The following is a 15492-nucleotide window of genomic DNA, read 5'->3' as shown; positions in this document are numbered from 1 at the left end:
TTCAGGCTTAGGCGGTGTGGAAGGTAATGGTTCCAGGTAGGAGCTGGGTTTTTGTTTATAGGGCAGCGAGTTTATGTCCTGATGCTGGAAGATTTTAATACAGTTTAAAAGCTCGCGGAGAAATAGATGGGTGCTTTTTCTTGTTGTAAAATGAAATATTGAAATAAATATATGCAGAGGCAAGTTTTAACTCTTCCAGGTTGTAAATGTCTGATTTTAACAGTATCTACTTTGTAGTATATATCCCATTCCATTTCTGTGATATATTCAATGAGCTCCCAGTTGCTGCTAAATTATATATGGATATCTGATAAATGTACATCTTATTAACTGAAACACATCCCTAAGATAAGCAAGTTAGCTTGGGCTTTTATTGTTAATTGAATTTTTTCAGCAGTAGCAGCTGAAGGATTGCTAACGTTCACGAATTTGCATGATGTTAAACATCTGCTCCTCTTTGTGGGAACTTTGGTAGAGTTTCACTTAACTTGTAAATTCCGGTCAGGAGTAAAGCAGCTCCTCAGGCTTGGAGGGTTCAGCTGTGTGTAGAGCAGACGGGCAGGTAGCACTGCAACGGGAGCACGGTGCAATTCACCAGCTTTGCCAAGAAGTCACATCTACAACATTCAGCTCACTCTGTACATGGTGATAGTGCAGGTCGTGGTCACTGGCACTGCTTGGGGGCAGCAGGATGCTCGCTGGGTGTCACCAGGTGTCACAGGAATGTTATCGTGAAGTTACCTGTGCTAAATGGCTGCAGGGCCCTGCCTGGTGCTTTATGGGAAGCGTCCTCTGAATGATGAGGCATCAAACAGGCGATAGGACTTCTGAGAAATTAAAATTCGGGTTAATTTTTATTCATCCTAAATGGCCATACTCAAACCTAGGACTTCCAGCCTATGAGAATCAGAGCGGGGAGGGTTCAGAGCTCACAGATGTCTCTACATTGCAGGCAGTGTCTGAATTTCACACAGCTCTCCTGATGTGCTCCTTAACCACAGGGAGCTACTGTGTCTGCAGGCAGAGCACTCAGACGGGGGATCTGGCCATGTGCCTTGGTGAGAAGAGCAAAGTTTTTTCCTTCTTTCTAACCATGCACGGAAAGCAGGAGGGAAGTCCATACAGCATCACCATGCCTGTGCAAAAAAAAAGAGCAATTAAAGAAAGAGGAAGATGAATAGAAAGAGACAGACAGAAAATTTGCACGGAGGAGTGGGGATTTGTAAGGAGACCCCTGAAGAACTGAAGTCATCTTTAATTTTCCTGTCCCTGTATGTATCTGCTCTGTCAGGTCAGACATGCCACAAGGCTGTGGATTAGGGCTGCAAAGAGTTCACGTAATCATCTTCCTCAGATTCGGCAGTCTGAGGTTTTGGGACCACATTTTCTCAGTTTAGGCATGCAAACGCTTTCATTTTGTATGCATGAAAATGGGCCGTTGCTGATAGGCAATTTAGCTGTAAACGGCACAAGAATTAAGGAGCTATGCTCATAAATAAATTTGTATCCCACAACACTTTGGTTCAGTCCTTTTCTGATGCTTCTAACAATGCCACATAAAGCCTGGATAAAGCATACAAAAGGACGGGCTGTTTGGAGGAAAAAACAACAACAACAACAAAAACCTTTCTCAAATCCCTTCAATTTTGCCCAGGAATGTTATTTTTGGTAACCATCTCTCTTCTGCCCTATGGAAACAGCTGAGAAAACAAAGCCTGGTGCTCCTGTATCCTGCACTAAATTTCTTCTTAGTGCTAGCAAAGTGCCATAGGAACAGCCGAAAATAGCTAGCACGGTCGAAGAGGAACTGTCAAATAAAATGACACCCCGGTGCCTCCTGCCTTCGAAATGACACTCTTCAGCCTGCTCCAAGCTGCTCTTTATTACTGCATTGGTGCTGGCGAAGGGTTGCCTTGAAAATTAGTGCTGCTGGAGGTCACTTTGGGTGGTGGGATTTTCTGCTGGGTTATTGTTGTACTCCCTGGGCTGGTTCTGCCCAGGCCTGGGGAGAACCTCCCCTGGGGGCTTTGGAGGGACAGAAGTCTGAATCTCCAGGTGTATGTTTTTGTTTGGATAACAACATAATTCTGTGCTTAGCCTGGATCCATTGCTCTGCTTCTGCCTCGGGTTTTATGGAAAGCTTCAGGTTCCAGCTGCTGTTTGTGGTTGTCCTCAAAACCAGCTCCACTCACCTGTGGGACTCAAATCCTCCAAAGACTCCTGTAGGTGTTTAGGTTCACCCCTGCTGTTAGGTTAGCTGCATACCAGGGACTATGAGGTTGGTGCTCCATAAGGTGTTACCATTTCATTTTTGATATTTAAAGAAGCATGGATGCTTCTTGCAATCATTGCCCTGTAACGCACCTTGCAAAATATTGGTTTACAGCCAGAGAAGTTTACCCATCAGAGAAAGCTCTGCGTTTCCTTACCTGATTTTCATTTTTATTTTAACTGTGTTCCTTTGAAGGATGGTTAATCCCCAGCCTTGCTGCTTCTCTGTTATCTGCCTTGGCTCAGGAGCGGATTGAAGATTGGTCAGGGATCCTACTGTAAAACCTGCTGCAATTCACGGAAACCAGGAGTAAAATTCTTAAAGAGGGCAATTATTGAGGGAACTGGATTAATGATCTGTCATCACAGTTTAGCCACATTCACCACTGACCTTTCACAGAGAGGATGGTCTTGATAAATGTAGTTCATTACCAAGTTCTGACATGAAAACAGAATGGCACTCGGTGTTTCTTGGCAGGCTGATCAATATTTTATCTGCCAAAGCATGCAGAAGTGCTAAACAGGATGAATTACGTAGCTGCTGCAAAACAGAGCAAGGAACAGAATTGCTCGGAGTGAGCAGAGCATGTAAATGTGACAGTTATTGGCCACACTTTAGCAATCAGACCCTAATGCACTGGCTTTTTCTTTTACTTTTCTTCTGTCGTGCTGTTTTTCTTTGCCTGTCATTCCTTCCTTTTTCAATACAAACAGCGCCAGGCTTCACTGGTTTTGAAAGTGCTGTAAACAGATAAAAAGCCCTTGTTTCTTCAGAGGGCTCCCGGGCATGGATGGGGGAATCACTGACATCCCTGCCCGCGGGCATTGCCCTGCGGTCCCCACTTTCAGCTCCCTCTGAGGAGATGGAGAGCCACTGTGGACTGCTTCTGGACGATTTAATGGTCTATTTCTATAAATATTTGCCAGAAACCCTTGTCTTTTGAGCTTGGCAAGTATATTGAAGTTTCATCCCGAGAGCACAGGAGGGAGCTGCACCTTGTGCGAGGTTTGTTTGAAAGTCACCAGCGTTTTCCTTTCAGGGCTACAAAGCGGGATGTCAGGCTCACAGGAGGGATACAGGCTGACCTCCAGCAGTGTGCTGGGAACAAAGGCATCCCTGCCCAGGGCATCCTACCTCTGGACAAAAGGCGTGCAGCTTTTCCTGGGGAAGGCTTGTGTTTGTTGTACAAAACATTGCTGTCAAATCAGGTTCTTGTTCAAAAAGTGGAGTAGCCATTGACAGGAGTGATACAGAGTCTCTTGAAATGGGGAAGGTGGCTTTTTTTTTTTCTTTTAATTTCAGATAAATTCATAAGCTGAAATGCAAAGACACTGGTATTACATGCTGTTAATAAAGTCAAATAAAAAATAAAAATAAGACAGTGCTAGCAGATCAGCTTTTTAGTTTTGATGCCAAGTGTGTACGGTATGCCCTTAGCTGTCCTCTTCTTCTGGAGTCAGCAGAATAAATCATAGTAGGGTCATGGTTAACACAGACAAGCAATGTGTGACTTTTTTTTTTCTAACCAGTCCTGATATAAAGTAGTAGAGAAGGATGACCAAGTACATAGAGACCTAGTGTTGGACATGGGGGACAGAAGGGCATTTATCAGCCTGTCCCAAGTCTGAGTTTTTGGCTCTTGGTTCCCAGCTGGGTGGTGGAGCAGGTGCAGGTCAGCGTGGATGGGGCTGCAGCTGGCAGTGATACAGCATGGGTGCTTGAAACACACACAGCAGCATCTCTGGTGCTCAGAAATCCAGGAGGGATGAAGTCTTCTGAGAGGGATAACCTCTCAGAAGAGCAGTGGAGGCCACCAGGTGGTGTCAAGCCGGGAGCCCCAGCTCCAATTGAGCCAGCTCTGGAAGCACAAAGCTCACCCTTTTGGTGTCTGTGTGGCTACAACCACGAGCAGAACCTGAGTCCTTGGGGTGTGCTAACAAGGAAACCCCACCGAGAGGCATCCATCGACAACACCTAGCAATGAGGGCAGTCTGAGATGAGATAGACTGCTAATGATGAGCTCAGGTTGTAAAGGAAGCTGCTGGAGGCACTTAGCGAAGCCGATACAAGAATGGGAATAAGTGAGAGGGCATAAAGATGATTTTTCTGTGATTTTTTTGTTTAACAGCTGTGGCTATAATACCTGAATGAACAGCAAACACAGACAGCAGTGCTGCCAGAAACCTAAGGAGAGAGTATTTAGTTGATAAAGCTGGTGAATCCCAGGCACAGTGTAAGAAGATTACAAGTGTCACTGACAGCAGGAGATGGGAGGGTAGGAGAAGGAGTGAAACCACGGAGCCATCCTGTGCAGGACCTGTACATCCAGCACCACAGGGCTGGAAGCAGTCTCCATAGGGAAGGTAGCTGGGTTAAAAGATGAAAGAATAATGTCTGGTAAAGGAGGGGAAGGACACAACAGGAGGGCCTAGCTGGCCTTGGCATTGGCTTGCCAAATGCTTGGAGTTGCCTGAATGCCTCTCCTCCCTTCCCTGGTGCAGAGCAGGGGCAGGTAAAATCTTTCAGGGGTGCCTCCAGAAGTGTTTTTCCCTACTGTGTTTTTTTTACTACATGAGATTAAATATATACATTATATATTTATATGCACATGCACTTTAATATAACAGTTTGAGTGCATTTTCTTATGAATTGTTTAGTTCCCCAAACAGGCACCAATTACTGCTCTCACACCTCTAGGCCAGACCTTTGGGGCTTTTTCTCATTATTTGCCCACTGCCGAGTGGCCGCACCTGCCTTGTTCTGGAGCGGCTGCTTCTGCGTCACTGCAAGCCTCAGATGTCAGGGGACAATTGTCAGAGGTGTGAGACCCGTCGAGTCTGTCACATTCGTGCTGTTAAGAGATGCCAAGGGACCTGCTTCCAGCGGGGCTGAGGAGTGGCGTTTTCTCCAGAGGGAAGGGGAGGTAATGAGGTTTTGGAGCAGCCCGAACAGGGGCAGTGCACGTCTTCTGACCTTCTGACTGACCTCCCGACTGTGGCCTGTGCTAACAAACGAGAAACTGAATTGTTTTTTAAATGGAAGACGTAGTTGTTTTACTGGTGGTTTCCCTTGCTGTGTATGCGGTGGGGTGGCGTTACCCTGCCCCTTGGGATGGGGCTGCGCTGGGTGGCTGGGCCGTGACAGCATACGTGGGGGTAGTGGGGAAAGAAGTCCTTTGAGCAAGTGTAGAGCAGGATTTGGGATGTGCTGCTGTGTCCTTCTGTCCTCTGTGCAGCTCTGTCCTCCTCCCCCAGTTTGCTTTCTTTCACTTTTTGCATTTTATTTTCCTGGAGGCTGCAGCGCGGCCTGGAAGTCCCAGCTGGGCGCCTGCCCTGGGCTGTCCTGCAGTCGGGGGAGCCCGTGTGTTCCTGAGAGGAGCAGTTTTATGGTTTTGTTTCCAGAGCATGGAAAACCATGGAGGGTTGTAAGGAGGCGAAGGAGATGGCTGTCTCCGGGCTCACACCACGGGGTACATCCATCAGGCCCCACATGCCAGGAGCTGTGGTGTTTGTGCTCTGCTCCTGGCAGATACTACGTCTGCTGCGGTTAGCTGGGGAGTTTGCAAATATAAACTTAATAAAGTGAGAAGAAGGGGTGTTAGAAGAGATGAGGGGCCTTCAGAAGTACTTGGGTCCTTTCCCAGTTCTGCCTTTTGTGGTCAGAAAGAGGGTCAGGGTGGAGGTGGGTCCGAAGGCCAGCAAGGGAGAAAGATTGGATGGGAAGTACTGCCCAGGCCACGGTTAGGGGGGTAAATAAAAAGCAGACTGCAGAAAATAAAGGGTCTGAAGGCTACAAAGAAAGAAAGAACTGCTTTGTCATATGCTGCTGGCAAAATGTGATAGGATGAAGAAACAAATGCAAGGGAAGGTATCAGGGCCGGGTGCCCGCGCTGAGGAGGGATGGAGGCCATGGGTCAGGGTGCCGGGGTGCCACCAGGGGCCTGCCTGGAGCTGTGCCTGTGCTCACGGAGGGAAACCACAGAGCAGAAACAGAGGGGGAGGCAAATTGAACGATTTCCCTGTCTTCATTAGCCTTACATACATCTCTGGGATTAAGATTTGACTAGAGAGAAAGGAAAACTCCATCTCAGAAAAAAAGCCTCTCGTACTGAAGTAGCTAAATCTGTATTTATGACAGGATTGCAAAATTGCATCATTACACTGGAAGCAGCAATCAATTTTTCTCTTAAATAAAACGTGATTGGAAGAAAGAAATTTCTTCGTGCTACTTTCAGAGTAGCCATCAAATGGCCTGATGTTGGGGGGGGGAAAAGGGAACAGAACTAATAAACAAGACTAATAGCAGCTGAGTAGCCGAGTAACCTCATTTTTTTCCATGAGATGAGGCTGGTCCCACGTTCCTAGAGCCAAAAGCTCCTTGGAGGTTGTTTAAGAGAAAAGGAAAAGAAATGGGGCTGCTCGTATCCCTGAGCAGCAAGGCGCTCTCTGTGCCAGAAGGGCCTGAGCTCAGGATGGGAAATGAGCCTGGGCTCAGCCGTGGCTCGTAGCAGTGGGGCGCTGACCCGAGCAGGGTGTGCATGTCCAGCCCCTCTGACCTCCCTCACCTTCTCCAGTCACGGTGGTTTTGAAGTCGTGAGCACAAAATAGGAAGGGCGAAAAAAATCTTGACAGCGGACAGGTCTGCGGTCGGAGAAATGCCTCCCACCTGGAATTTTAATTGGGTTTCAGTTGGAGCGGGACCAGAGGACCAAAAATGATGCAGCTCAGCAATGAAAGGACAGGAAAACGAGCGATTAGTATCACAGTCTGCTGTTATTTTTCAGAGGAATAACATTTGAAGTCTTTGGGGAACTGATCTTCAAGAGCTTTGTCCCTTAAATTGAGGAGAGACCTCAGAGATTTAATACAGCAGAGTCAGAGGTGGGGGTTGAAATACAAAAGTTGTTTCAAAAGCACCAGTGCAGAGATTAAGGGCCTGGAGAAAAGGGCATCTAGTGGGAGCAGTGGATGTGTGGGCACTGCTGGTGAGTGATGGTTGTTGCCCACAGCACGGGGCAGCTGGACCATGGGGATGCTGATCCCAGAGCCTGCCAGGCACCAGCTGGTGTGGTTTACACTGAAACAGAACTGCACCAAAAAGGAAGTGCCCATGCTTCATTCTGCCGAGCTTTCCTAGACAGCAGTTGAGCAGAAAAGGGCAGCAACATCTTACACCACGTCAGGCAGGTGGATGTGTTTCTTCTCTAGGAGGATGCCTGTAAATCAGAGCGAGGCATTCCCCAGATAAGAGCCACCGAAGAGCTGGCGGCCACAAGCACAGCAGGAGCAGCTTTCAGGGTCACGAAGGTTCAGTCTGATTCCTCCAGCCAAGCAGGTGTCACTTCAGAGTGAGTGACTTGAGGGCTTTTCATTGATAATGTTGTTTTCCCTGGTCAGGGGCTGAGGAAGGCATTCATGTCAGCCTGCAGCAGGGCAGCGTGCGCGCTTTGTGGTGCTGCAGGCAGCGGTCACAGCCCAGGTACCGAGGCTCCCTGCAGCTCTGTTCCTTGCTGTCCTCCATTTGGCCAATTTACCACCTTGTGCTGGGCTTAAGGATTCCTCTTCTTCTAAAAACTTGAGTGAGATGAAGTATTTAGTGTCACTATGGGTTTCATGCCTCATTGACCCCAAATCCTTCTGGTTTTTGTAGGTTGGTTCCATGTTTTGCATGGGGTTACACTTGGGTGCCATTTGCTTCTTAGAATTTTGTATTTTTATTTTATTTACTTTCTAATCACATAATACATTAATTTATTTAATCTTTAGAAAAATATAGAGCAGATGTAATTTGGGTGGAGATTACAAAGCCAAATATGGACGTCTGTAACCAAAGCCTTATAATCTGGAAAGTAACATGCTGGAGAGCTTCTCTGACAGCAGGATTTAGAAAATCTGTCAGCTATTACAAAAGGTGATGACTACAGGAGCTGCTAAATCACAGATCTGAGCCGTGCCATATATGCAGACAGCCTGTCTTTGGCTGTGCCTTATTTTTCCCTTTAGAAGTTCAGTCCTTTAAAAAGATGAAGGTGAATGTACACGGTCCTATAATGCACTCTTATCTTTTAGGTGACACGTGTACAATGGCGAACTACAGCCGGCTCAAAAGCATCCTCCTCGACCTGCAGGCTCGTCGCCGGAGCCCCCCGAGCAGCCTGGCCGCAGACAGAGCAGCCCAGAAGCGCTTCCTAGTTGAAGAGCTGTTCAAGCACTTGGATGTAAACGGTGACGGGCGTCTCAGCAGCTCCGAGCTGGCTCAGGTGGGTCTGTTGTTCAATGAAAAGGGAGTTATGAAGCGGATTGCGTTTTTCATTCAAAATGTGAGTTGAGCGTAGCGCAGAGGAGCTCTGGTGAGAGCGGTCGTTTGTATCTGTCTGTCCAGGAGCAGGTAGGGGAGGAAAACCTGCAGCAGCCTGCGAGCCTTTCCGCATCTCTGGGGAGATGGTGGTGTCTCAAACACTTAAAGCTCCTCTACAAACAAAACCATGGCAGCTTTCCAGTCCCATCCTGGCTCCTGAAAATAGATAATAATCCTCACTGCTAACAGTCATCTTCTGAAGTATTTCCAGGTAGCTGGCTTGGCAAGAATTAATTTTATTGTTTTTGGATGTGTGTAAAGTTAGGAAGAAATCTCTTCCTTCTTCTTCTTCCTGCCTTCTGGGCTGTGTGTTAGCATGTAGTAACACGACAGTATCTTCAGAACATTTTTAACAGGTTTATTTTCCCAAGATGCCAAGGAAGATACTGAAATGTCGATTAGCTGGTCCTAATAACATTTGAAAAGGTGAGAGCTTGAAGACTGTTATTTCTAATCATGGGCCTGCTGTGCTCATGGAATTCATCTAATTGTTAAAGTGAATCAGCACAAGCAGTTGAACAGATCACTTTGTGTCCTCAACTTTCTTTTTTTTCATGTGAAAACATGAGAAAAGAGTCCTATGAATAAGAGAAAAAGCATTATGCCAGAAGTGGGAAAATATGCATATTGGCATCTCGGTTCTGCATTCTGTTGGTTTCTTGCTGCTTCTATGCCTCAACACGTAAGGCAGCAGCACAGGACCTGTCCTATCCCCGGCTTCAATTTCTTCAGACCACACTGTGAGCTTGGCCTGAGCACGCAGCTCTCATGCAAAATGTGGGCAGGGGCAGCCAGGGCAGCAGGACACGGCATGAGCTTGTGTTTGCTGCCCACCCGAGTGCTCCGATGCTCCACACATGGATGTTGTCTTGAGGAGAAGCAATGGGAGCGAAGCTGCGTGTGGTCGCCTGCAGGGTGTTCGGTCAGTTTTGGTAACACTGGACATGACAAAACTTGGAGGAGCCATGGGGAGATCAGGGTTGATGAATGGCAGATCTGTGGGCCTTGGGAAGTCCATCAGCTTGGCTCAGTTAAAAACCACCAACCTCAAAATCAGCAAAAAAAATCCCCGATTAGAATGTTACCTGAACGTATTTACCATTTCATTGTCTTCCATGTGAAGCAAGCGCCTTTCCAGAGTCATTTGGAAATGACTCCAGGTCGCAGGGCAGCCCTTCACCCTCTGCAGAAGCATCCCACCTGCACCTGCTCCTCGCAGCAAACGTGAAGTGCACTGCAGCCCAGGCATGCAGATGCGAGCTGTGAGCAAGCAGGGCAGAAGTAAGCCCGCTCCTCTCCGAGGAGAACAGTTTGCACTGAATTTTAATCCTGACGCTGTTGACATGATGCACAATCCTGTCTGCACAATGCAAAGTGTCAGCGTAAATTCCCTTAGATCTGAGCTATGAATATATACAATACTTCATCTGTATTCAGTGATTTTTTATAAAGACATGGTAGGTATAAGAAAACACTTCTATCTGAATTCAAAGCCAGCTTTTGCATAGCTACATCTAAGTGTCTGTTCTACTCTCCAATTTTTTCCCCTTTTTACAAGAAACTTATTCTGTCAGGATATTAAACTCAGCTTGCATGGAAATAGAGGTTTGGCAGCCTGCAAGCCATTGCCATTAGGAGGAAAGAATGACCTGCATTTTAAAGGAGGAGAATTCAGCGATTCAAGGTCTACTGCAAAGTTACTCTGGGCTTCACTTGCCGATGTGCTTGGAGTCCAGGTCCCTCTCACAAGAGCAAGTGTAGACCTTGGCTAGTTTTATTTTTTTTCTTTTTATTCCTCTTCTAACTATGTCATCAGAATCAGTAAACGTGTTTGCACCTCTGTAGCCTTCTGCAATTTAATGGACTTAAACCAAGTCGAGCCCTCAGCTAGGAGCCCTCTCAGCCACACGCCTTCCATGTGTACACAACGGCTCACACCTGTGTAATCACCTCTCAAAGGCCAAAATAATGCCAGGCAGTGCAAAGCACAGACGAGCCGTGGAAGCTCTTAATCCTGAGCTGAGCTGCACTGATCTCGAGCCCTTCTGCTGGAGCATGGCCAGGTCCAGAGTAGGCTCAGGACTTGTCTGCGGGCAGCTCTGGAGCTCTTGTGCCAGTGATATTCACAGGTCACACACAGCATGTCATTCTGGGTTTCTTCTTGGTACCTCTAACGTCAAGATGATTTCCACACGCTCTTACCTGACCAGTTTATTCACTCAGTTTCCAAGGGATTTTTTTAGGTAATAAGCAATTTTTAATTTTCCGTGTTACCATCTCAACAGAAAATGTCTTGCCTTGTCAGGTAGATTTGTGAGTGATTTGTGTTGGCTCTTTTAATCTGAGCCTCTTTGCGACTTTAAAGTTCCTCCAAGGATGGCGTTTTTATTGCCCATGGATAGAGGCAGGTAAAATGGACATGGTGCAGAGGGAGCCACTGTGATCCCTGGCTGCTGGATGAGCTGTCGCCGTGCATTTTCTTTGTTTTATTTAAAAGAAAAATAGTCTCTTGAGCACCATAACCTTGTCTGCAAGGAAAAACCTGAGGCAAGTAACCTGCACTGCTGCAGAAAAAAAAAAGAGGAGTAATTTTTAAAGCCTGAAAGGGGATTTTTAGGTGGCTTGGTGCAGAGGGATTTGTCCCAGGGGAGAAACTGGAAGCAGAGTCCCTGCGGCAAGGACAGTCTGGTACCAGGGCAGCCTCTAGCACCAGGACGTGGTGAGGATCTCTGCCCATTTGTTTATTTTCCACAGCATAGTTTCTTTGAGCAAAAAGGTGACAGCAGATGGTCCGTTCCTTCTATTTAGAGCCTGATTTGCCTCCTTGCTGCCAACAGACCCTATCGAGCCATTTCCCTCAGGACCCAGCAGTGTGAAGCGCCCACGTAGTCCTGCAGCCGTTGGTATGCAGGGCTATTAACAGCGCTGGTAATGGGAATGTTATTTCCATTTAAAACTTTTAATGCATTTTCAAGTCAGATTCATAAAATCTAATGAATATGTTAGAGCTGAAGTGTCTTGTGGTTGTTTTTTTGTTGTTTTTTTTTTTTTTGTCCATCAATGTTAAATCAAAAGGACTAGTAAAAAAAACTTGTCAGTCTTATGAAAAGTTAATCAATTTTCAATACAAAGGTAGACAAAGGGAAATTTTCATCTTTAGAAGATTGATCTTGGAAGTTATGGTTGATCTCACTTTCATTGAACATTTTTACTGCCTAGGTGAAGGGTCATTTTTTTAGCATTATTACTTTAAATTGCTCCAATATAATAGGCCAAGACTAGAATAGTAAATAAAAGAGTCTCTGGACTACAGCAAAATCCTTCCTGCCTGGAAGATGCAATATTTCAGGTGTTTTCTTCATGTTCCACAATAAATTCAGAGAAGCCGTCATTTTCATTATGCTTAGGTCTGAGTTTAGCAGTTTGCTAACTTGGATGTATGACTTTTAAAGCTCTCTTCATTTTTCAAGTGGAATGTATGAAATGTTTAAAATATATAAGAAACAAACTGTCAGGGGCTGAAGAAACACATCATTTTTGAGTACACCATCAACTCTTGCCCGCTCTAGTCCTAAAGGCAAGGAGTACAATTTTGTCCTTACCTACAGAGGAGAGAGGAAGATCAGATGCAGGTTTTTCCCTGTTGAATATTCATGTTCCAGTGCGTTGGCAAAGTGAAAACGTGTTTCTGTGCTGCTGCAGGACGAGGCTCTTAGCAGTTGTATCCTAATACAAAGCCAATACATAACCTCTTCCCCCTGGTTGCTTGTTATTGCTGTGTTGGGAGGTGGCAGTATGAATATTCAGCAGCACTTGTTGAGTTTCTTTCTTCTCTTTGCCCTGTAAACCTTGTCCTAATCTGGTGAGTTACGAACGTGGCTGGTTTCCAAAGCCTCTGATGCTTTGAGGCCTTCAGAGGACTCGTGAGCCTGTGCCAGCAGCTGGCGGCCAAAGCCAAGTTTGTGCCAAGTCAGAGCTCCAAGTTGGAGGGTTTTATGGTGTTGGGACCCAAGTTATTGCCATCCTCTAAGAAAGAGCAGGTCTCAGTGCCCCTCTGAGGGGAGGTATTTATCCATGGGTCATTTAATGCAAAATCTCCTGGGTGATCCAGGCCCCCCTAGTCTGTAGCTTTACTTTACATGAAGATTTCATGTTTTCTTTGCCACAGCTAATGGAGCGGGAGGATCTGGACGATGATTTATTGGATTGTACGCTAGAAGACCTCCTCCGGTTTGATGATTATAACAATGACGGGCGCTTAACCCTGCAGGAGCTCTATACAGCCTTCCGTAAGTCCTGATGCTTTTGTCTGTCCTCGGTATTGAAAGCGTGTGAATATCTGTGGGGCCAGTGTTGTCTGCCCAGATGTGGTCAGCAAAAATAGTCCCTTTTTGCATTTAATGGCATGGAAATTACTTTGAAAGGCTTGTTTCCGAAGGTTATTGTGCTCCAAAGGATGTGCATGAACTAGGAGGTTGGTAAAAGTGTTGGGGGACTTACTTTTATCTCGTGGTTTTTGTTATGCTTCCTGGTGTTGGCTTCAAGTCAGTGGCAATGGAGAGATGTTGGTGAAGAGGCTGGGTCTGTAGACCCAAATATGTGGTTCTGAATTAATACTGAGGGAAGAATACACATTGGAAATTACTTTCTTCTTTCTCTTCTTGAAACCCATGCAAATGTCTTGTGGTGTGTGTTAGCTTGCTGTGGGGAAGGTATTTAACTGAATATTATGTTTCTATATTTTGTTTCCATGTTAGTAAGTGAAGGAACAAGCGTGATGTTAGTAGATAGCTCATCACCATTTGCAAACATACCTAGATCACTGAGCTACTCAAACAGTGTCAAACAATAAGTGCTTGTGTTACCCCATTTATCTTCATAAAGCTGTGTTCTAAATTAAGCATTAGTTGAAGTCCTTCCCTCTTCCCTGGAAAAGTCCCCCATTGTCTCCTTCACCTGGATGACAGGTGAAATTTTATTGACGCTTTTCACTTTGGAATACTAAAAAGAAAGAAAAAAACCAGTAGGTTTTGTTTGTTTGTTTGTTTGTTTGTTTTGCACCAATCAGGCTGGTGAGCTACAGAGTATTTGTGCGTGGTATCAAAGATATTATTAATGCTCTTTAAATGAAAACAGGATTTCAACCATTGAACTGTTCAGTGTGGGCAAAAGGCTGATAATAAACTCGTTACTTTTAAGTTGGATTCTCAAAACTCTGCATATGACATTTTAAAGCCAAAGTAATTTCAGTACCTCTTAATTTCATTTTCTAAACCAGAGCACCCTGCTCTGGTTCTTGCTCAGTGAAGGCAGCTCAGTGCGTGCAGGAATCCCACGTGCAGCACACCAGCAAGTTCCTCGTTGATGCTTTTTGGCAAGCTGTGATGCTAATGCACAATCTCTATTTTTTCCAAATACCCTTTTTTCTAAGAGAATGGGTTCTGTTCTCCTCGTTCCTGGCTTTTCATTAAGGAAAAAAAAAAACAAAAAACACCAAACTTTGGATAATAATGTGTAAAATGCTTTAAAATTAGCCCCAGTTGTCACCTTGGACCTGTTTGAACCACATATGCATTTTATTCAACACAGCATACTCAAATCAGGAGATATACAGTAAAACATAAAACCTCATACATTAAGAAAGCTATAAAGTGAATTAACCCAGCTATAAAGGCCTGACATGCAGTTATTTGGGAGCATATTTGGATCAATGGGTTCTCAAAGTCACAGCAACTCATAACTAAACTCCAGGAGTAGTCATCTGCATGTGTTTTTGGTTCAGTGAATTTTAAGTAGGCAATGAAAATAAGACAGGTGCAAAATATTAACCAATGAACAGAGACAGCAATCAATAAACTGCAAAAATACTGTAACAAAAAAAAAAAAAAGTGGAATGACTGTCTACCAAAAGGATTTTGTATATGAAAAGATGCTGAAAATTGGACGTACTTCTCCATTTTCTATTTCCTAGAATCCATGTTTTTATCCAGAGCAGCTAATGGTCATCAGCTCTTAATTTAAAAGTGAAGTGCATTGCTTGTAACTTTAGAAACTTTGCAGACTCTGTAAGTGAACTTCAGTGCCTGGTAAAAGTATATTTTTTTCTTTTACTTCATTACACTACCTAGGAAAATCATCTTTAAAATATGTGTATTAACTCTGTGCTTCATTATAAGGCAGCCTTCAGCTTGCAACAGTAGTTTAGAACATTTTTCATATTTGTTGCCCATTAGGGTCATCCTTTTGTTGCTTGAAATTCACCCAAGTCACTCATTTTTGCACGCCAGCAGCAGGCTGCGGGGATTGCTGCTCAGCAAGCTGAGGAACCTAACTACAAGAATTCAGTGACATTAGAAAGTCTCGATCTAATTTATCCTCTCTAAAACTCTGTTAACGTGTGTTTCAGCATACTGTGCTCCAGTGTAGTGTTGCAGCGTTTGAAAGGTTTGAAGATGACCTTGATAATGTAAAGAGCTTTCCAATTTGTCATTCTTGTGATACTTTGGACGTTGCATTTCATTTTGAAGAGACTCGTGGCCTTTCTGTAACTTACAGAGCCACAAAATTGTAATTTCTCACTCCGTGTCTCTCTTTTGCTTTCTTTCAACACATCGTCTATCCGAGCAGGTCCAAAGGGTGAGTTGGATCCCCAGCCATGTTAATCAGCTGTAAGGGCATGAAAACTGTGTGGGTGAGAAAAATCCAGTCTCTTTTTCTGAAACCTGGTTTCACCTTTACAAGTACTACTTCTAATAGATGCTGTTTTTAGTAGTAATTTCGCATCGTGCTAACCAATTGTATCTACATCTTAATGCACAGCTTCAGATTATGGACAGAAATCGCGGCCCTCCTCCAAACCCTAT

The 15492-nt window shown here is 45.0% G+C and overlaps 1 protein-coding gene across 2 annotated transcripts in view; it reads left to right on the top strand.

Moving 5' to 3' along the window:
• FSTL4 (follistatin like 4) overlaps window positions 1–15492 on the top strand; it is a 208797-nt gene that overhangs the window by 98633 nt on the left and 94672 nt on the right. For both annotated transcript variants that reach the window (XM_068698227.1, XM_068698226.1), the window contains exons 5-6: window positions 8341–8531; window positions 12798–12918. In XM_068698227.1, coding sequence (XP_068554328.1) covers window positions 8341–8531; window positions 12798–12918 — 312 coding nt within the window. The remainder of the gene's footprint in view (window positions 1–8340; window positions 8532–12797; window positions 12919–15492) is intronic.

This window comes from Anas acuta, chromosome 14 (assembly GCF_963932015.1).
Source record: "Anas acuta chromosome 14, bAnaAcu1.1, whole genome shotgun sequence".
Classification (NCBI taxonomy): Eukaryota; Metazoa; Chordata; class Aves; order Anseriformes; family Anatidae; genus Anas; species Anas acuta.
The sequence above is the reverse complement of the archived record's forward strand: the minus strand, read 5'-3'. Positions and strand labels throughout refer to the sequence as shown.